Raw genomic sequence first — 23,606 nt, 5'->3', positions numbered from 1 at the left:
AAATCGGTCTGGACTGAGACCAGTCGTTTAGAGCCAAAATGGTAGATAAATGGGGGCCGGTGCTTTAAATTCCATCTGACCTACTTGTCACTTATTCCAGTTCCTCTGAGCTTTCAAACATAAACCAGCCACATGGACAAGCAGCAACCTGAGAACTAGAAAGCACTTCATCCAAAGGTGCTTTTCTCTTATTTGCAACTCACTTATACCAACATTTGAGAATCTTGCAAGGTTCATAGAAATTATTATCCCTATTTCACAATTTAGGAAACAGGAATTCAGAGGTTGCTTGCTCAGGGTTACATAGCAAGTGAGTTTGAAGAGGCATAACTGGAACTCATGTCTTTTTATTCCCAAGTCAGCATCTTCCCATTCACTGAAGCTCTTCTACCATTATATTAAAGGTGGTCACCCTTTGCTTTGTAATGTATCTACTTAAGTTTCCCAAAGTCTGAGAAGTGGAAGAAAGGTAAACTTTCTGGTAATCGGAACATAAACTAGAGAACAAGAAATAAGGAGTTGGTGATAACAATATTTATAATGCTGTTAACATTCATCATGACAAGAGCTACCATTTAATTCTTAATATATGACAGGCTTTGTTAAATGCTTTGCATATATGATCACATTTAATCCTCTCAATAAACCTATGCTAGGTATTAATTATCTCCATTTTATAGATGTGAAATCAGATCAGATGGGTCAACTTGCCCAAGATCATGCTTCCAAGTAGAAAGCAGTATAAATTTGTACCCAGACCTTACTTTTAACCCTGTTTAGAGGGTTAAATCTGCTTTCCACTACAAAGTTCTACTCATGCATGTCTACAAAAGTGGTCTTGGGCAGGTCACTAAAATTTCTTCTTCTGTACATTGTTTTCTCTAAAATTAATTCTTTTCTCACCTATAAGGGTTATTGTGAGCTAAGAAATTTGAGAATGGTTTGTAATATACAAAGTACTGTGCAGATATAATATCATCTGACTTTACACCAAAATTTCTCAGTCAAATGTAAGATGTACACCACCAACAGAGGATTCCTGGAATTTAAAGGTGTTCAGTAAATGTGCATTGAATAACTTGAATGAATAAATGACTTCTGCTGCCAAAGTGGCTTTCTGCTCCCACAAATGGAAATGGGGAATAGAGTGAAGGAAAGAAGGCCCTGTACCAAGCTTTCTGAGCAGAAGTCCCCCCAAATCCACCAATTTTTCCACTTCCTGGAGGAAACTTCATTTCAGTTAAAGAGTTGGATCCAATAGGTATCTAGTTCTTCAAATTCTTCCATCCATGCTCTACCATTCATTTCATTGTGGCATTTAGCCACATGAAAAATTTTAATGGAATAATCTTTCTCTCCAAATGATATGCAGTCATTATTTTTAAAAGTAAGAAATAGTAGACAGAAAGGAAAAAAACACCCATAATTCCTTTTCTCCAAGATAACTATTTGGCATGATGGTCTGTTTCTTTTTATTCTTAGCATTTTTTGCATACTTGAATTCACACTAATATGAAAAATAATACTTTGCTTTTTCATTGACCAATGAAGAATACACATTTTCTCATGAAGCCACAAGCTCCTCATGAAAACTCCTTCTTAACAATTCTGTTGATAAATACTTACACATCTGTTTTGTGCCAGTGGTTGGGGTCACCCATTGGTGACCAGACTGGGGTCATCAAGCTTCTGATCTACCTTTTTATGTTTAATAGCTACATAAGATTTTATTGTCTACTTATCATCTGTTTTGTTTGGGTCTGTTTTTCAAGTGACAGGCTTTCTTACTTGTGAAATCCTCCCCCGCTTTGTCCCATTGGTGACCCAGAATATAAAGTAGTACGGAGAAGAAAGTGGCATTAGTGACAAATAAAAGTGTGCTACACACATAAACACATTCTAAACCACACCAATCATAATAAAATGTACTATCATCTGTTTTTGGATCAGCCATTTCATCAATCTATCCTTACCCATTAAGATCAGTTCTTGAGAGTTTACTATATAACAAGACAAAATCCAGCTAATTATGGACCCACCTTTCCTCTTTTTCTTACTCTTTTGGGAAATCCAAGTTAAAAAAGCACTCTCTAACAGCTAGGTTCCTGTGACGTGTCTGCAGGTAAGAAAAGGGCTTGGAGAGAAGACACAGGTATTCTCTGTGCAGTTCCTGAGTACTTGGCAGTCTTCCCATCTCCTTCTCTGTTCTGTTCATCCTGTGCCTTAGAGCCAGCCAGGCATGTGACAAACGTTGCCTTCACAGTCTCTGTTTCTTTTGGGAGATAACTGTGTTTTATGGTCCTGGTTTCAACTGCAGAGTCTTATAAAGGTGCATATGGGAGGAAAGGGAAGGTGACCTCCCTCCTACAGTTCTGCCACATATACCCCAGGTCACTTTTTTAGCTGGAGGTGAATCTACTTTTGGAACTGCTAGATTATTCCTCATATCATTTTGATATTCCTTGAGCTCCTCTGAAATTAGGTTGCTTAGAAATGAGCACCAGAGTTTAAAGTTGTCTGTCTAGGGCAACTTTATATATGAAATGCAAGCTATGGCTTTGTTGTGGAAATTATATAGAATTTTGTTTTTCCTGCACCTAGCTTGCCAGAACCTGGCTCACAACAAGCATCCAGTCAACAACCATGTGATAAATAAGTAAACACCCTGGAAGTTCCTCACCAAGCCATCCTCACTGGGCTTTCAACCCAGTTAGTGTGCATTTCACAAAGAAAGGGACTGGGGCTTATGATCACTGTCTCCCTATAGGCAAGCTTAGTGCTGGTACGTATTGACTACTGACTACCTAGAGTAGTCAAATTCACAGAGACAGAAAGTAGGTAACCAAAGGCCGAGGGAACAGTGAATGTGGAGCTATTAGTTAATGGACACAGACCTTCTGTGTGGAATAATGAAATAATTTTGGAGACAGATCGTGGTGATGGTGCACAACATTGTAAATGTACTTAATGCAGCTGAATTATATACTTAAAATGGCTACTGTGATAAATTTAGTATGTATATTTTATCACAATAAAATACTGCCATTGTCCTTTCCCCACCTCCAGTCCAAAACAAAGATGAATGTTTCTTTTCTCTACTTCTCTCTGCCCATTAAGCATTCTCTTTTCTTTCAACCTGGACAATAGGTGTTGTGCTGACCCTCTTTGAAGAATCCTCCCTGCTGGGGTTAAGGTACAATTTCATTTTGCATTGGGCACTGCTCAGTTCAGTGCCTTTCCTCCTGTCAGGGTTCCAGGTCTGAGTAGGGCCTACCTTTGTTCTGACTGAGTGTATCTAGAACTTTGATTTCTTCAACTGCAAAAGAAAAGGACACTTCTGTAAGCATCAGGGAATGTCCAAATCCTCTTCACCAACCACTAAGAAACCAGAAGGCCTGCCATAATCTTTTGTCTGCCTTGTCGGGCTCTCTTTGTGTGATGGATGGGCACAAGCTCCTTCACCATGCTGTGGAAGGAAGTGGATTGAAAATATTTCCCTTCCTGCTATGAATTTCTTTACAAGATTAAATAAAGGCCAGGATGCTTGGGAGGGCTAGGCATACCCTATAACATTATTTTTTAAAAATTCAGAGCATACCACATTTGGTCATGTCTTGTTTCTCAATGTGTGAAGCATTGTATGTGCATACCACCTCCTTTCTAGAAGAGGAAGGGAAAATAGCTAACAGAGACTGAATTCTAACACTTGTTCCCTGTTACAAGATGGGGCACATTTGGCATGTTTGTAAAGACTGCAGTGTGTAATCTCGGTAATCTCATGTCTGCCCCATGTGTAGATCATGGGGCTCAGGTGACTTTCTCAGGTAGTCCTACGTCTCAACAGCACACAGACCACATTAGTCACCCAGGTCTGCCTTTTATCAAAACAGTGTCTCTTCATCCCAAAGACCTCTTAACAAAAAACCAAGTTTCAGAGTTCTAGTGAAGAGATGGAACAAGACAGCTGGTGAGAGAGAAGCTGGCACTGACCTTGGGAGGCTGAGCCAGTGTTCTGGCTACACAGGCTTCCCAAGCAGCTGTATAGGGTGGAAATCATGCCCTGAAGTAACATTCTGCTCCCTTTCCTAGCAATGTCGATTGGTGTGTGTGTCTCTTTGATTCACAAGGTTTGAAGTCACTCTGTAGGCTAATGCAAGACATCTTTTTAATTGCACAGAAGAGTAACTTCCAGGCTCCCAAGTGGAAAGACTTAGATGGGGTGGAAGGAGAAGACTGGCTTCTTAAAATCCACAACTAAGAAAGGAAAACAAGGCAAGGAGGGAGGGCATATGAGGCAGGTGTCTGCCTTTTATCTGGATATTCAGGAGGACACATCTGGTGCCAGGGAAACTGCAATTTCTAACTAACAGGGAAGCTTTGTAGTCAAGGGAAGGCTGAGCTGTTGGGTGAGCTAGAGATCAAGAATTATCATGACAGCTTCATGGCATGTGAAAGGGGCTGTAAAGTGTGGGGTGATTTTAACCAGTGGTGGTTAAATTAGCATCTCTTAGACTTGGTGTGATGTGTAGTCAGAGAGGGGCTGGTGGTGGCTGGGAATGCCAGGTATGAAGAAGGCTGTAATTCTGAAAGGCCACTATTCAGAAAAGCAAGTGTATGTGAAAATTGTCTACCATTTCTGAGTTTTGCTTAGTGGAGGTGCCAGCCATTAATTAGAAGCTGTCAATTCTTCCAGTGAACCTTTCTGAGACAGCTACGATAAACATCCCAAGGACCCAAAATAACCCCTGCTCTGAACCTTCCCAAGTTCAGATTGTGTCAAAATCTAGCCACCTGTACTAGCCAGCTAAGCAGCCTTGACTAACCATTTTGTCCTCTGCTCTCACATTCCGTGAGATTGTCTATGCAAGACTGAATGGACAAGTGAGCTCTTGAGCTCTTGAATGAGTGAGTTCCTTTCTGAAAACTTCCCCTGAGAGATGAACTAAGGAAGTGCCTTTTAATAAGTAATCAGCTGGAAGAAATCAGGCTCTGTCTAGCCATCTAGTGATGCTTGCGTAATCATTGAAAACTTTCAAATGTCCTGGGGCAAGAAGTTCTATGACTTGTTGAACCCTGGCTTGGGAAATTTGAGAAAGAAGAAAATACCATGAGCAACTCTGTGTTTGTAGATTATATTGCTAATATCTGTCATACAAATTAAAGCCACACATTAACACTCTTATCCACATAGACAGTTACTCTGTTTTTATTTGAAAGATGAGGAACCTGAAGTTCACAGAAGTCAGTAATTAGTTAGGTGTGAACCCTGAACATGGATCTGTTTGACTCCATAATCCATGCTCTTAACCTCTGTCTTTAAAATAAGAATGGCTAACTTTTAGAGAGTGCCCAGGTTCTCATTGCTCTAAGTAGCCTGGCAGCTACCCTGCCAGGTATTAAGGCTGGGTGTTATGTAAGCCCTTGACCTGCCCCTTCACAGCCTCTGTGCAAAACCCCTCTGGAGCTGCCCTGGGGCTTCTAAGCCATAATTATTGTAGGAGGCCCCAGGAGACCATATTAATAAGAACACCAGTCTGTGTGGTGCAGCCTACCACGACCGGCCTATCAAAAATTTATGGATACTGACCCACACCAGAGCCAGGAAATCTGAGTAGCACCTAGAGTACAACAAGTACCAACTTTCCATTCCTAAATCCTGCTCTCCCAGGACAGGCCCAGCCCCTCTGAAGTTTGTGGAGGAGTAAACAGCCATTCACCTGTCCAAGTCTCCCTGGATTTATGGCCTGACAGCTCCCTCTGCCTGCACCACTGGACTGTGTACTGCAAACACAGGTGACCTTTGCAGCGATTTCATCTCAACTCACTTCCATATAGAAAACCTGTTTTGTGTTGACATTGTTTGGAAGAAGTTCTGCCTATATTAATTCCCATAGTCTTGGCCCCTTGGAATTCCATCCCAAGGGGCCAAGACAAAGGGGCCAGGGGCTTTGAAAGCACCCCCGCCCAGCTTCCATCCAAGCCTTAGGTGAAATTCAGGGCTTCAGGCAAAGGGCGTTGCTCTCCTTCCTTCCAGAGCTTTTTATCCCTCTCTAGGAGGGGATGTTTGCAAGCTCAGATTGGCCCACTGGCAATAAGGTGCTTTGTGGGTCATTTTCTTACTAGTTGGTTCCCATGTGGTATTTGTTAGTCACAGTTAATTATTAAGTCCTTGGCTAAGGCAATAGACATTGTTCTTTGGATTCGTCCCCCTTCCTTCTTCCCCTTGCCCCCCATTGCTACCGAACAAAACCCATTGTGAGACTCTGGACATTGGCTTTGCACATATTTTCCAGTGAACCCCTGATGGGCTCACTTCTGGGGTTTCATGTTTCAGGTTGAAGCTGAAGTGGATAAAGCATTTTTCATTGACACTGACACATTCAGTCTCTGCTCTGTGCAGACATTTCTCCCACACTGGACTTGGTCTCTCACAGGCAATTTGGGTAATTCACCGAGGACGATTCACAGCATTTACTTAGAACCTTGATAATCTGCACAGAATGATAATGTATTGGGCTTCCGCATAAGATTTCCACAACCTAAAAACAATCTTGAAATCTCATAATTGAGTCCACCTATGTGCTCATTTCTCAGATGAAGAAATTGACCCAGTGAGGGTCTTTCTTTTATCTAAGGCCCAATTGAGCTAGTAAATGGAGAAGAATGAAAATTAACACATAGATCTCCCAGTTTCTGAATGCCCTGGATTTTATGCTGTGCAGGCATAATTCTGTAACCTGTCACAGTTCCTTTTCGTATTGGTGGGTGACTGGCTTGTGGAAAGACCTTACCTGGAGGATACAGAGAAATGGAAAGCTCCCAGAAAGGCCTTGTCACACTATATTTTTACTGTGGCCCCTTCAGTTGTACAATTCCATGGTACCTCTTGGAATTGTTCAGTGTTGAGCCTAAGAGACTGTATTGAGAAGCCATGGTTTTACTTTACATATATGTGAGACCCAACACTGAAGTTGGGATAAAAGATTTTTTTGTCAGCATCCTGCAAGGAAAGAACCCAGGCTTTTGAACCAGAGGATCTAGGTTCAAATATTGACTTCTGCATAAGGCATGGATTTGATCTTCTCCACTGAAAAAATCTTGACTCCACTGCATACTGGTTCTGAAAACAGACAAGTACGTCATTATCTAAATATAGAGTGATAATACATGACTTCAGCATTGTGAGAAATTAAATTCAATAATCTATGTAAAAGCTCTATGGAAAGCGTATCAGGGACTTGACAAATGTTCCTTTTCCTGTAACTTAACCACTCTTGCTCCCATACACGTTTAAGTTCGAGTGGAAATAAAAGCCAGACACTGTAAAACTTTACCCTTAGCTTGGAAACTTCTGGATTTTGTCACAAGCTTAACATTAACCAAATGTAATCTTGGTTATCTTTAGACCTCAAGTTCATCATAATCTTTCAGTGAACACTTATGAAACGGAGCACTTTTGGGAGGGGGATGGATATGGTTATGGACTTCTAAGAGAATATTCTATGAGGGGAAAGCTAGAAAGACTAAAAAAATTTAACTCTGGTTCCTTTGACTCTGAAAGTCCCTAGAGTGCAATAGGGGTTCAGAGAGAGCTTCCTGTCTTCAGCAAAATCAGAGCCCATCTTTGTACTGACGACTTGGGTGTGCTTGGGACTTTTTCAAACTCATCTCTATTTGCCATCCAAACAAGAACCATAGGCCCAGAAGCTTGTTTTCAAAATTTAGGAAAGCAGATGTTTTTGCTTATTTTTCCTCTGTGTCTCTCTCCTGCCAAAATGCTAACTGAGTTTTCATTGGGTTCTAAAGTTGGTTTTTGTTTTGTTTTTACTTTTAAGAAAAATCTTGGAAAAGGGTCATTGTAAAATAAATGATAGGCATCCCAAACTGGGAAAGCTGTATGGTAAACTTCGATGAAAATGTTTAATAGGAAGTCAGAAAGTGCTAGAGGACAAGAAAGAGCACAGTTAATTAATGGATTCCAATCTAAAGGGTGTCCAGCATCTTTACCGGGCCTCATGCCTAGATAGGAAAGTGAGCACTTCTTTCTGAAAGGATTCCAAAAGTATGACAGCTAGCTGAGCAAGGCAGAGTGACTACAGACAGGCTGTGTGGATGGAGCATATGCCATGATGCCACATAGCCAGTGAGACCCAATGCCACTCATAGTCTTGGATTTTACAGCCTGCTCTACCATGTCAGGCACTATATAAATTTCTGGTTTTGCTGGAACAAATTATCACAAATTTAGTAACTTCACACAACACACATGTATCTTGCAAATGTGTTGGTCAGAATCTGACACTGGTCTCACTGGACTAAAACCTAGATGTTGACAGGATTGTGTTCCTTTTTAGAGAATCTCTGGGAGAATTCATTTTATCCAGTTTCTATAGGCAATGTGCATTCCCTAGCTCTCAATCCTCTTTCTCCATCTTCAGTGATAACAGGTTGAGTTTTCTGTTGCATCATTCTGATTTCCTCTCCAGCCTCTTTCTTCTACTATTAGGGACCTTGATGGGTTACACTGGGCCCACCTGGACAATCTAGGATAATCACTCTGTTTTAAGGTCATTTGGATTCCATCAATGACCTCATTCCCCTTTGCCATGTGTAGAAATATATTCACAGGTTCCAGAGATCAGGATTTGAACCTCCTGGGGAAGGCACCATAGGAGCCTTCCATATAGTCCATTTTTACACTGCATAGAATAATTGTACATAGTAAAACTCCTTCAGTTGCAAGAACAGGACCTAACACAAATTAATGAAAAGAAAAGGATTTTATTGGCTCATATACTTGGAAGGAGACGTTTGATTGGCTTTGGGAACAGCTAGATCCATGTGTTTGACAATATCATCAAAACCCTCATTTTTTTGTCTTGGGCTCTTTGTGGTGGTTTGATTCTCAAGCAAGGGCTATCTACATGGTAGCCATGACAGCTCCCGGGCAATTTCAGGCTTGTATAGTTTTTGAGATTCAGCATCCTAGAAAGAAAAACTTGACTTCCTTTTTAGACAGCATCAACAAAATCTTTAAGAAGGCTCTCTTTGACCCAACTTGGGTTGTATGTACATTTCTAAAACAATTGCTGTTCAGGGAGGTGCCATACTTGCTTCATCCTAGGACAGGAATGAAGTCAGACTTACCAGAAGCACAAGGGAGGGGATAAACAGTGGATAGAATAGCTCATCAAAGGAAATTAATTTGTTATCACCAAAAGGAGAAAAGATCTGGGCATGCAAAAGCAACTGGTATCCACTTTACTATGTTGTTGTTGGATTTTGGAACCATGAAACTGGTATATTTGACTGTAACTTACAAGGCAAATTTGATAAAGTCTCAAAGAGGCTCACGCAAGGTGAGTAGTAAGTTAATTCAGGTAGTATATCAGAAATAGAATTGCATGATGGTTAAGAGTACAGATCTGGGATCCACACAGCCTGGGTTTATGTCCAAGTTATTAGTTGTGCAGATTTGACCTCTGTGTGCCTCAGGTTTCTCATCTATAAAATGGAGGTGATAATAGTATCTACATCAAGAGTTTCTTGTGAAATTTAAAGTATTAATACACATAAAGTGCTTAGAATAGTACCTTGACACAAAATAAGCAATAAATAACTATTGTCATGATATTCTTTTATTATTATTATTATTATTATTATTACAAGTAAGCTTCCTGAGGATGGTATATGGTCTTGGAAAGTGGTTAGGAAGAAAGTCAGATAGTTTCTTGGTTCCTAGTTCTAGCTGGCACTACACAGTCTCTTCTCTCTGGAACTTTTTCTCTCTAACTTCTTAGTGGGAATTGTTGTTCTCTCCTGTGATATGAATTCTGACATGGCTTTCAATTGCCATCTTTCTACCTCTGTCCTTGACCATAGATACCCACCACTAAATGAATGCTCCATCACTGTTTAAGTTCAAATTCCCTAGAGAAACTGATTTACCTGGCCAATGATTATCTTTAAGTAAAAATGCATGCCCTATTTGGTGGTGAAGTCAGGGTCACCTCTTTTAGTAGGCAGAGAAGGTGTAAGTTAAGCAGAAAGGGAAAGTTGGGCATAACCAGAAAATTGACCAACTTGTCTTATCCATGTATATGCTAGCAAGTTGGAATTTTCCTACACGACAAAAGAGTCAGTTTCAAAGAGCACTGGCTTTAGACATTTTTAAACAGAAAATACTAGGAAATGCTTTGTACTAATGTGACTTAGTTTTACCGTATTTGTAAAGAAAAACTGACTAATCTCTTATCATTATGAACAGTCAATGAGACTTTCAGCTTCAGTTAGAAATGCTCATTAGATAGACAGAGGTCTCCATTCTCTGTATAAACAGCATCAATCTCAGAAACTCATTCCTGGAGCAGAAGTTCCTGTGAAATGCTCATGATTGCTGCTAGCAGAGCAGATTCCAGAGTGACCATGGATGTTCCCAAAATCTTCCCTTTGGTTGCACCAAGAAAATTCCTCACTTGTTTTTTGTTCACCATGACCCATTTCACTTTTCAGAATCTTCACATCTTTTTCAGCAATCTCTGTCCAGAGTATTCAAAACATTTCAATGGACAGCCCCCTTCCACAAACCCCCTGTTCTTTTCTACAAGGACTTTAGTAAGAATCTTTCTGGTGAAGTACTTCCATAGTTATGTGGAGGGCCAATGAGTACTGATGGAATTTCTTAGCTCTGAGGCACTACAGGAAGGCTAGAAATGCTTTGGACCAGGGCTGGTTATCTTGAGAAGCACTGAGATTTGGGGTAAGACAAAGCCTTGTCAAGATTTTGATAGAAGCCTGCTGGGAAAGTCTCCACTGTAAAGGCTCCTGTGCCCCTTTCTAGTGGAACAATTCATAGGCTCCACGCCTGCTTTCAAATGGATTGGTTTTGAAGCAGTCAACAAAAAAGCATCCTGCTGCCAGGGCCAACCATCAAAAAGAGAAGAGAGAGCAATGCAAACAGTGGGGGAATGTGTGAGAGAGAAATATTGCAGTGCAGAAACGTGGCTCTGCTGGCTTCATACCATGTGCATTATCTCCCCCAAAGGACCCCGTGGTTTAATGGCTGGGGCTTTAACCTACCCAGAGGTCAGTCTCTGCTGGACAAGTGGAACCTCATCCCTGAGGGCATCGACATACTCATGACACATGGACCTCCTCTAGGTAAGTGAAGCAAAGGTTGTCCTTTTGTCATACAAGACGCCTTTTGTCTCAAGCATAATGAATAATGCTTCGGAGACATAATCATTTTCCTCCCCCCAAAAAAAGTGAATACAAAAAGAAAAGTCAGTGTCTTTAAAGAAACCCACTATGATAATTAAACTCAGCAGTTCTGCTAGGCTTACAGGTGTTCGTGAAATTAAGTTTTTTGATTTAGTTGAGTCAGGGAAAAATCAAATGGGTATGGAGCACTACAGTCATTTGAGTTTGATAATTTATTTTAAGAACTGTATTCATTTTGGAGTAAGGGAGTGGGGTGGGGGAATGGAAGGAAGACATGGACCTACCATGGCAGTGAAATGATGGAAACTTTTGTTCAAAGGAGCTCATTTTCTTTTTCTACATAATGCTGGAACCTGGGGTATCTTTAAAGTTTAATATTTGAGTTGATTATATGTGAGAGGAATCTTTTTTTAAAAGATAAAGTGTGCAATAAAGACATGTTGAAATTTGCCTAAAGATACTCATTGTCCAGGCTTACTGGGGCTTTATCCAGGTTTTTTTTGTCTGTATGCTTTAAAGCTACCCCTAGTGGCCCAGACTATGGGTCAGAAGATGATTATTTGACTTATATAATTATGTTCTAATTATTCACGAGCTTGTTATCTAAATGGCATTTGGCTTAGCCACAGAACATTTCCAGGATCACCACCATGATCCACCCATCTACTCAGTACCATTATACTAGAATCTTTCCTGTGCAGGAAAGATGTGCTTAGATAATCCAAATGTTTTACTTTAAATTAAAGAGTGTTTTTTCTTTCTTTCTTTTTAAATTGTAATTAAAAACTCCTAACATGAAACCTACTCTCTATACAAATTTTTGAGTTTATAGTTGTAAAATAGTTTTCTTGATCACCATATTAGATGGAGGGGAACAGTTAATAAGAATATAGATGATTTTCATAATTTTTCTTGGTTTTGGGGTTGTTATCCATACCTCTTTCCTCCTTTATTTGCATTGAAAAGTTTTTTAAAAACTTAATGTTCATCCCTGAATGCAAATTTAATCTTTGTAGATATTTTCTCTTGAAAGACACTTGGTGGTGCTTTCCTTCCCATTCAAGGAAAGTACTCCATGTTTCACAGTGAAACAGTAGAAGGGAAGACGAGTGTGCAGGCCAAAGAAACAAGGAAAGAAAAGTCAGTTCTGTTGCAGACATGGATATCATAGAGACAGAATCACCAACCTCATGCTTACTTCCCTATTCCCATTATATCTTATCCCATGTTTTCAAAGATTATACTGCCAACTACCTTCATCAAGTCATAATCAATTTATTTCCCAGCTTTATAACCATTTAGACAAGCTAAATCATAAAATTGCTAACTAAATATTATGAACAGCATAGTATCCAACAAGAAGACTCTACAGAGGACTCATTCTAGCCAATTTGAACCCTTTTCCTGAACAGCCTCACTGGCTGCGGTCATGATTTGCCTTTGGCTCTTTACTATAGGAGACTTCGATATCTTTGGCATAGAAACAGTTCCGTCACTGGGGCGTTGTTTGGAATACAACTTTGAACACAACAACCAATTCACAAATTTTATCAAGTCATTCATTCTAGAATAAAAGCAAGTGGAAGTAATAATAAGTCTGAATATCAGATTCTAAGGAATTCAGACATCACAGGAACTCTTACTAGAGAGGCTAGTAATGTCCCTGTCTTTGTAGTAAAAGTTCATTAACCAGGCTGTGGTTAGCAGAATGAGGTCTATGATCAGGAGTTCCCAAACAAAGCCCCAGACAAATTCATGTAAGTCAAACCTTAATTAATATTTTTACTGGGATTCTTGTGGAAATGCTATATTGGAAGGGGGACAGGGAAATTGGCTTTGAATTCCTTCCTGTGTGAGAGATGCCATAGTGTCTTGACATTTTATTCTTAGGGTTTGAACAAGATGCTTTCTCAGGCTCTTTTGTACGAAGTGGAATGTTTTCCCCTTTAAGGAAAACACATTCATGAGGTAATATGTCAATCACCATGGATTCAGAATTTTCCCTTCTTATTAAAAATTTGAAAACATGGCTTGATTATTACCAGAACCTCCACTTTTATTTTGTGTTCTTCTTAGACTCTGTGGTCACTCCTGAAACTGCAGCTAACATGCCTTTACAGAGACACTAAATATTCATGTCTACAGACGGGCCAGATGATGCAGAAATCTGTCCCTTTTGGCCCAGGCATTTCTAAATAGTAGAAATAACTGAATAGAACTATGGAATGGATTCCCATAGACTAACTACCATTTAGCCTTTCATCCCACCTGTCTTCTTTATGCCCCATCCTGCTGAGGTGTATGGATTTCATTTCAGACCATAATCATCCAGATAGCTGACTTTTGCTATAATTGATGTCACTTTTATGGATTTTGTGCATTAAGCATTGAACTAAGTGGCTTTTACTTTAAAAGTAGTCATTTAGCTCTCGCTCACTGGATGCCACCATGAGGTCATATTGTTGTCTATCGCTAAATAGGAGACCAGAGAAGCAAATTCCAAAACTTTGTTCATTAGGAATCAACCAGGGTTAAGAGCTAATGTCTCTGAAGTGAACAAGGTATCTATCTCATGGTCAGTTTACAGGCAGCCCCTCTGAGTCCTCCTTCTTCACACCATCTTGGAAGTAAACTGCTATAAGAAGGTATAAGAAAGAGATAAAAAAGAAAGTAAGTGAATCAAGGGAGAAAGCAATATTATGGGGCTGCTGGGAATAAATGTCATTGAGACCATGAAGATTTGAATCCTGTAGGTGAATAAATCACATTCCTTACAGAAAAAAAAAAAAATGTTAATTAACTGGATAGAAAAAAATTGCAAATCAAAAAAAAAAAAAAGACCTCAAGAACTTAAAGAAGACAAAGTGACGAGTGAAAAGTTTCTTAAAAGCCATTGTGAGCTTTAATGGAGAGGCTAGGATTACAGATAATGTAATAAACCTTCTGTGAGTTATGGCTTCCTGAAAGTCTAAATGAAACCTTACCTGAAGAAGAAAATTAAGAGTATTGATTGCATTCTGCCCTTTAGGTTTTCGAGACTGGGTTCCGAAAGAGCTTCAGAGGGTGGGCTGCGTGGAGCTGTTGAACACAGTCCAGAGACGAGTCCGGCCCAAGCTTCACGTGTTTGGTGGAATTCATGAAGGTAAGAACAGAAGAAAGGAATTCACAGTCTGTGTCATTATCCACGATCTCATTCTACAAGGGGAGACTTTAGCTAGATTGGGAGTTACGGGAACACTGGTTCTCAAACTTTTTAGCAGTGGAACACTTTTATAAGATGAAATCTTATGATAGAAACTTATAAGTTAAAAATTATTTTATATGCAACTTCTGCCTTTTAAGCAGAATGAGAGTAGGAACCACGTCTACTCCCTGCCCACCACCACCACCAAACAACTCTGGAATCTCTCAGGACTCTAAGGAGGCATATTTGATCATCACTGCCATAGTGCAACCCTGAGGTACATGAGGACCAATCTTGTCATTAAGGCAGTTAGGTGAGATGCCCTCTATATTAGAAGTTATCTAAAGCTTCCACAGTCCCTTCTCCCTGTGAATGTTGTATTTCACATATAATGCACATGAGACCCAGGAAGACAAGGTGTTCTCTGAAGAATAATTTGAGACATGCAATGAAAGGTATATGTATGACTTTCATTTTATGTTTTTATATATATATAAAACAGAAGTAGAAGTGGTGGGAGCCAACACACCTGCAAGATGTTTTCTCTCTACCCCAGAACACTATCTCAGACTTATCAGAAAATCATCAGCTCTATTGGCTCAGACTGAGGTTAAACAGAATAATTAAATCTCCTCTAAATGGGAACTGGTTCACTTGCCATTTTCTGTCTGTCAAGGTAAGCTGAGTCAAGGTCACAGAGCCAAAAGACTCACTGGAACCTTCAAGGCTTTTGGTTTTGTGTATTCTGCCCTTTTCAAACTAGAGGTCACTGCCTTTCATACAGACACAAAGCACTGTTCCAGCAGACCTGAAGTTTTCGGAACTGCCACATCTGCCCAGTCACGTGTTTGTGTGCAATGGGTGCATTTATATTATGTGGGCAGTGCCATATTCCCCCCAGTTCCTGCCTACTGCTGCTCTCTGGGTTTATTTATGAATCTGCAGTCAAGTCGAAGCGCACTTGGCAATGCACCTGATGGAGTGAAAAAGAAAGTTTTCTCTTCAAAGCCCACAAATCCAGTAGCTTCCTGATTAGATGGGTAATAAAGAGAATATTGAAAGTCATCCTGCTAGCAGAGGCTAGCGAGGGCAGACATCAGCCTGCCTTGACTCCTTGACTTGGAACTGTGCTCCCTGAGAATGAAGCCCCTTTTCGAAAGGGTGGGGAGACCAGAGAAATGGGACCTTGTGTCTGAACAGTATTTCTGGTGGGTCATTATCTTGGAAACTGGTTTGAATTCCTGCAGCATTTCTTTGAGTTTTCATTTCACCTTTTTAAAAAATAAATAAATCATTAATTAGCTTTCAACTTGCCAGACAATTGGGAATTTCCACTGAAGCTCCCAAATAATAAACTTGCTTAAAAGGGAGGAGATCATATTCAAATAAACTTGTCTCGCTTTTATTCACTTAAGACAGCTGAAGAGGGCAGCGAGAGGGCAAATACCAACCTCTTGATGGAAAGAGATAACAAGACTTATGACCCTAGAACTCAACAGTGCACATTTTAAATGTGTCTTTTCTTTTCTTAAGAGATTTTTCTGTTGACCCTCATTAAGCTCTCCATAAGCTTACTTGAAGAAATTTTAGCAAATAGAAAAAAAGAACTTTATCAGTGATTTCTATAAGTCCTGGTAATTTTATTTCTTCATGACTGCATTTTTATATGCTGTGAGAGTCTGCTGTTAATGTAGAATTACAAACATAGTTGGAGAGGCTATAAAGCAAATGCAAGGTATTTGGTTTCAAATATTCTAAAATTTTCAACATATTAAAAATAATGAAAGGTGTATACATGCTAAAGATTCAAGGAAAATTTTCCTAGCTTTCTTATGGTTATCTTTCAGGAGACCAATCATTCCACACCTAAGGAAGCTAAATGCCCACATCTCCCAGCTCCCAGTGCTTTCCCTCCTCACCTGCGTGGAATTTGGCTGTACTTGGCCTTGATGGGTTACTCTTTGTTTACCTTCATTCCCTAGAACTCATTAGTTAATGCAGGGCTTTGAAATGAAAATGCTATTTTAAAAAGGGAGGGTTGTTTTTCTGTATTCTCCCTGATAAAAAAGTCACAACCTCTCCCTGACAAGTTCAGTATTTAAATAAGGAAAAAAGAACCACTCTTTGTTGACATGGAGAATTCTTCCTTTTTAAAGAATGTGGAATAACATTGGACAGAAGCTCCTGAAAGTTGTTAAATCTGAGCAGGCAGGCGCTTCTGAATTTCACATCTCTGTTCTCTGACAAAGATTTTTTTGTTTTCCTTGCCTGGCAATCCTGCGTTCAGCTACTATCATTTGTGTATATTACAGTAATTGTGACACTGTCTCCCTACAGGTTATGGCATCATGACCGACGGTTACACAACGTACATCAATGCCTCAACATGTACAGTCAGCTTTCAACCGACCAACCCTCCAATTATATTTGACCTTCCAAATCCACAGGGCTCCTGAAGCTCCCAATGTCCTATTGGAATGTGAAGGAAGGTCTACAAACTGCCATTTTTCTAATTATAAACTTACATTCTCTTCCTTGTTTATTTCCAAATCCTGTGAGTTCTTTTTGTAAATTGTTGGAACAAAAAATTGATGCTAGAGGTTGTGCTTTTTCTTTATTATTATTTTTTAAATGAGGCATCCTTTTGAAATCAAAGGAGCATTGTGAATTTGTAAAATGACTTCTGTTTTCTCAAAGGCCATGCCATTGTAAATTGTTAGTGTTCACCAAAGGACAGCCAAGCTTTCTTTTAAAAAGTGATTAAAAAAAAAAAAAGTCTTATTTTAATATGCTTTAAGCTGGAAGAAAAAGAAAAAAAGAAAATGAAACAGGTAGGCAGTGTTTGAAAAACCACCCAGATTTGCACACCTGTTTTAAGAGTATTGTTTGAAGTATTTTATTTTTTAATGTTTTGTTGTGGTTGTTGTTTTCTTGGTAATGCTTCATTTTTGTAGATATGGCCCCAATTTAGAGCAATCTTCTCAACAGAAGTAGGCATGGAAAAGCCTTCTCTTCACACTCTGGCTATAAAGAAGACTGTGTTAAGGGAAGAAAACAGCCCTCATTCAAAGGATGACTTAATTAGTGAGATCCATGTCATGCTTATACAAGGTCTCATTGTTTGTTTCTTTTAAATTATTTTAGCTTTAAAAATATGGAAATGGAATCTGTCAAGAGCAGGTATTTCATGCAGTAAAAAACATGAGCGTGCCGACTCATAGGGGTTTATATATATAAGTATTTTTTGCGTGTTATGACTAAGTTAGTTTAATATTGCCAAGGACAGTACAACTGCAAACGGATGCTGTCTAGCAGCACATTAGAAGTCTGAAAGAACTGACACATTTTCTCAGAACTCAAGGTCTTAAAGAACTTGAGTTAAATCTAGGTACAGTTACAAGCGTGTATAGACTTAAGTGGATACAATGGAAGCTAACTAAAATAAGGCTTAGTTGTCCTTTCTATTTAAATACCCTGAATTGTCTTCTTACTTCCTTTCCCCCTTCCCATTTTGCACTGTGTGTCGATGCAATCTTCGCTAGCACAAAATATTGTTGCTAATAGTCATTTCTGTTTTCCCATTGTAAATGCTGTTGAGCTTTATTCTATTTTATGTTATCTTGAAATTTAGGAAAGCAGTTGTTTTCTTTAAATTTATTGTGATATTCTATATCTAGCGGCCTTTATATGCAAATAAAATTGCAAGATTTTTAAATCTGTGCTGTTTGGAAGGTTGGCTGGTGGGAGAATGGTAGTTTTTTCCAGAGAAAGGTGGGATTTACTCATATGCAACATCAGTAATCCCTTTCAGAAGAATTAGAATGAGTGATCTTTTTTTCAAACTTTTCAATAAATTTTTATTACCCACCAATCATGGGCTGGCAGGTAGATCAATAAGGCACTCATTGTATTCCTTCCTTCCATCACGCTGTCATCTATCTTGCTTTCGATTTCAGAGGATTAAGATTCCAACTCTGACCATTGCAGTGTCTGAGGTGAGAGCATGACTGAGTAGTCAAGGAATGGACACTGTATGTTTGATCATGTTTATGGGAGTGAGAAGAGGTAAGCCAATGATGATGGAGTACTCAGTGCACATTCTCATTTGTCTCCACAAGCACTCATCATTCTCCTTCTCACTTTTTAAAATAATGCACACCACTAAAATGCTCTTTCAATGAGGAGAAGGCAGGCAGTGGATTGTATGTCTTTTAACTTTTTTTTCTCTGGAAGAATCTTTGAAGAAAAGCAATAGGATCCTGAATCTGCAGTGTATCTACAAAGTTGGCTTAGCAATCAGTACCTGTTGCATTCTGATACATTCTCCTTCTGCCTACCCCTTGTAGATCTTTGGTGCAATTCATGAAAGGAATTCTTGATTTTGGTACCAGCAAAGAGAATGTGGTAGGCCAGAATTACATATAATCATTTTGGTTCATAGTAGTTGTATTTATTAAGCATCTTATTAAGCATCTTGAATGTCACCTGAGCCCATGTGTAGACATTCTGGTCCAAGCTTGTAGAGATGTTTGAGCTTCCCAATGCGAGGAGGCCCATGATCATGCTAGCTTAGCCAAAAGAGGTCCTGAGAGACATCGACAGCCCTTCTTTGACGTGCTGCCTCAGTGAAAGTGGTTGTTTACTTTAAGTTCTTTCCTATAGCTGAAATGAGAGTATACTACTGGTTGGACATTTTACCTGGCAATTGCACCAGAAGGTAGACTGAGACATCTGGAAAAGCAAACTTTCTAGAAATGGGTGGATCATGGAAACAAGTGTATGTGCACAGCCCTGAAGAGCACATCTGGACACAAACTAATTAAGCCAAGGACTTACTAAAATTGCTTTCTACTGTGTGGGGGCAGGAAGCAACCCAACCTGCTAAATCTAGAGGGTAGACCCCCTCATGGACAGAGATTCCTTTAGCCAGGTCACAACTCCATGTGCACAGTCTCTCTCTAAGGGACCTATAGCAACTGTCCAAAGCCTGAAGCTTTCTTCGATGGGGCTTATAACAAAAAAACATTCCAAATAGGGTACATTCTATCCTTCATTACCAGGCTTTCTACTGGGTAGGTCTCATATTTTGTTCCTAATTTTCATAAAATCCTGGCAGAGGTCACATAAGCCCCACTTTATAGACAGGAAAATAAACTCCCCTTCCAACTAAATAACTTTCCTTGCAAAGTGGCAGGTTTAAAACTAGGTCTAACTCCATAGCCCACCCCCTTTCATCACCCTGCTTCTGGATGGGAAAGTGAACACCTCTGAGGTTGATATAAGGAACAGCCAGGTGTGGTGGCACTTGCCTTTGTAATCCCATCACTTGAGAGTTAAAGGCAGGAGGATTGTGAGTTCAAGACCAGCCTCGGCTGTAATAGAGAGCCCCTGCCTCAAAAAAACAAGGTCTGGGGATGTAGTTCAGTCTAGAGCACTTGCTTAGCATGCCTAAGGCCCTGGGTTCTATCTCCAGCATCAGAAAAACAACAACAACAAAAAAAAACTGGTGTGGGCCTGAGATACTTCTTTTCCTTTATGTAGGAGCCAACCAGAGTACCCTGCAACATGGCTTTTTTTTTTTTTTAAATAACAACATCAATTTGGACTGTTTCTTCTCTTCTTGAGACCTGACACAACAAAGTGGATAAGAGCAAGGATCACAGGACCCATAAGCCAGCCCAAATCCTGGCTCCATCTTGGACTAGCATGGAGGCCGTTGGCTAGAGATGCACCTTCTCCATAAAATGAGGGGAAGGAGAAAGTTGTGTTGTATGAGCTCATACATGGAGATCAGTGCCTAGCAACTAGTAAGTAGTGCATGTGTTCTTATTCATTCAGGTCATCCTGCTCTGCCTTGAGATACTCCAGGCAGGATTCTGCCTGCTTACTCTTCACCCTGGAGAGCACCATTGGCATTGCGTCTGAGAAAGTGCACCTGTGTTCTTTCCTTTAGAACTGTAACCTCTGTTCTGAGGGATATGGAAAAGCCAAGGGCATTTACAAGAGGCAGATAAGAGAGCTTGACTTCCTAGTTTGTATATCATACTTCGCAAAATCCTTCTAATCTCTGAAGAGGAAGTGGCCTCTACTCTTTCAAGTTGCTAAAATGGCACCCATAGATCTGTTCTTTTCTGGAAGGATCTCCCTTGCACTCTTTCTGGTGCATCTCACCATCTCCTTCTAGCTCAATTAGTGAACTTTTTTCCTGTGTATTTTCTCATAATCTCCTTTTGTCTTATAAAGATATCAGTGACTTGATGAAATCCCTTTAAGAGACAGGTCACTATTATTCTGACAGTGTTAAGCCTGCCTTCATCTCCATCACTTAAGTAAATAAATAGTGTGCCCCAGGTCTTAAGTAGGGAGAAATAGAAGCTGGGAGGATTTGGGATTTGTCAATTGAAGATAAAACACTTGCTGTGCCCCAGAATAATGACCCCCCCCACCACTCACCCCTGAGGACATGCAGCTGTGGCAGAGGCTTATAACATCCATATTTTAGCTTGATTTCTCAGTGTCTTCTCATGTCCTATTTCCACTTTCTTAAAAGTTTTTAAGATACTTTTTGTTTATTAAACAAAAGTGAACTAAGGTCTACTTTGTTTTAGGAATTTGGCCATTCTAGATGAGACATTTGGAAACATTACTGGGGATGGGACATGAAGCAACTGGATGTAAGGAGAGCTCCAGGATCCAGCAGCCTTCGTGTATGCTTTCAAGGAAGGCTTCAGACTCATTCCTAGAAATCAGCCTCTTAATGCAAAATATTTTTTTTCCTATCATGTAATTAAGTATCAGGATTGCTAAGTGTGTGTTAGCTTTCTAAAATGGCTGTTCTGGAAGTTTGGAATTACTTTCCCCCTTTTTTTTTTAAATACCTGCTTCATTTTCTCCTTGCCTATCCTGCTTTTCAATGGAACATATAAGCACACTGATTCCAGAGCCTCCATAGGAAGGCTCCCTCTTTCCTGGCACCCACAGAAAGTCAGCCTATGCAGATGAAGAGAGGTTCAGAGTGGGGGTTGGTGGCACCACCATGGTCACATAAACTTTATGAAGGATAGCGCCCCATGTTGGCATTTGGACTTTTAACTTTGAACATGAACAGCTTTTTCAGCTTGACCTTCAGGAATAATCGAGATGGGGAGGTCAGTTTTGGCCAGACATAATACGATTGATTGTGTTAGTAGGGCACAAACTACCAATTTGCGAAGAGAAAAGCAGATGATTTGAAAGAAGCCTCAGAATATGACCTCTGAGTCCCACAAAAGTTCACTTTCTCCCTCTGTATCCTGTCTGCCTGCAGCAACTCATGTGGACACCTAGTTGCTCCTGCAACAGAGAAGGGTGCACAATTTTCTGCCTTTTTTACCTGAGAACTTTGGTAGCTCTTTGTCATGTGTTTAACATGTTCCTTTGGAATCAAATATGCTGGGTCACCTCAGCCGTAGATTGCACCCTGTATAATGGGGATAATTCCTTGCTCATCATGGATTTGTCAGACTTGACATGCTATCATTTCTGGGGGCCCTTGGGAGGAAGATTTTCTTATTCTGATGATCATAATTTCTTAAAGCAAGATTGTGTTAAAAGGCAAAAAACATCTATCTTATTTTTGTCAGTCACAAATTTCAGAAGAGAAAGCTAATTCTTTGGATAGAACTGAGTCAAAATAATGCACTGAAACCCCACAGCATACAGAAATTGAACCTTTTAAATTCCTGTCTCTCTTTTTGAATTACTTGACAAAACACTTGCTGTGGGTTCTCCTCCACCCCTCCTGATTTCCTTCCTGGATTAGGGATGTCTTACAAGATAAAAATTCTGAAGTAAAAAGACTCTCTCATATCCAAGAGTGTCTATATCTGGGTAATGATGAGAGAGAGAAATGTATTTCCATTAGGAAGCATAGCCACAGTGCTACTAAAAGCACAAGTAAACTAAACACACAAGTCCAAGAGCCTCCTTCCCATCAATCAGCTTTGATTTTTATGAAGCCACAGTTACCAAGAGGTGCTTCTGAGCACTCTCAGAGTCTGCTTACCGAGCCAAAGGGCCTGCGATTTCATGGCCCATTTCTGCCCTGACCTTAGTGGATGACCTTGGAAATAGGTTGAGCTTTTCAGTAGAAGCTCCTGAAAATAGCAAATGACTTGGAACCCAAATGCTTCTTCCATGCATGGGCTTTCCAGCATGCACTTGCATAAGTCGGCTGAATGCTTAAGTGACAACTACTTAATTCTTACAGGATCTCATATTTTCTAGAAGCCTTCCCATATCCTCTATTCTCACCCAGAACATGCCCCCTCTGATGCTGCCATACATACTTCTATCTATGTCACTTTCAGATTGTTGCTTACCTCTGTGATGTCAGTAACCATGCCTTCTATTGGCACTCCCAGCATCTAGGTCTAAAGAAAGGTTTTCTTAATGAATGAATGAATGAATGAATGAGAAAAAGGCAAAATTAACCAAAGATGGAATAAAAAATTTTCCTGACCATTGTAAGCCAGATCGTGTGCTAGTAAGCTTCATTTATAAGACCCAATATTTGCTATGAAAGGGTCTTATAACTTGGAAAAAACAAAATATTGACACACAGAAGTAAACAGCAAGAAGAGATTTAACTAACAATTCAAGTCAACAATAAAAGAAAATTATGATGTGTGAAATAGAGATTTCTCCGTTGTATGAGTGGCCAAAGTTACTGAGGAAGTGAAAAGTGAAAGTGTAAGTCTCAGACAAGCACAGGCAGCTAACCTAGGAAAGGGAGTCTGTGTGATAATGATAATGTCAATCCTATGTAGCTTCATTCCAGAAGAAGAAAAACTGGTATGGCCAGTGGCAATTCCAATGTGTCACGTAGCCAGTTTGTTTTCTTAATTTACTCTATGAAATGGTTTTCTCTAATGGCATGCCATTGACGAAATGCACCATAATGTCTCCATCCGTCACCTCCAAATGCTTTTGCATGCATCAGTTGTTGACTTGTTTTCTCCTGTTCAGCACATAAATGAGAGGAATGATTTATCCAAGGCCACCAGTTACTCTTATGAGGAATATGAAATAGCTCTCTGGAGAAATACTGCCCTGAACACTCATGTCTTTGTGTTGCTCTGAACTCGTATTGAAGGGTGACTTTGTCCTGGGCTTCACTGATACCCTACTGACTAGTAATTTACTGTGAAGCATCGACTGTGGT

General features: G+C 39.8%; 1 protein-coding gene across 6 annotated transcripts in view; it reads left to right on the top strand.

The window, feature by feature from the left end:
- Positions 1 to 23,327, top strand: part of Mpped2 (metallophosphoesterase domain containing 2) — a 173,803-nt gene extending 150,476 nt beyond the window's left edge. For 4 of the 6 annotated variants that reach the window (XM_020188145.2, XM_074043352.1, XM_074043355.1 and 1 more), the window contains exons 5-7: positions 11,045 to 11,160; positions 14,249 to 14,362; positions 16,742 to 23,324. In XM_020188145.2, coding sequence (XP_020043734.1) covers positions 11,045 to 11,160; positions 14,249 to 14,362; positions 16,742 to 16,860 — 349 coding nt within the window. In that variant the 3' untranslated portion in view covers positions 16,861 to 23,324. Of the gene's footprint in view, positions 1 to 11,044; positions 11,161 to 14,248; positions 14,363 to 16,741 lie in introns of all 6 variants that reach the window. The other 2 variants (XM_074043383.1, XM_074043373.1) reach the window with 1 other exon arrangement.
- Positions 23,328 to 23,606: the final 279 nt, after the last annotated feature.

The sequence above is a fragment of the Castor canadensis genome, chromosome 1 (assembly GCF_047511655.1).
Source record: "Castor canadensis chromosome 1, mCasCan1.hap1v2, whole genome shotgun sequence".
In the NCBI taxonomy this organism is placed as follows: Eukaryota; Metazoa; Chordata; class Mammalia; order Rodentia; family Castoridae; genus Castor; species Castor canadensis.
This window is presented reverse-complemented; position numbering and strand designations above follow the sequence as displayed.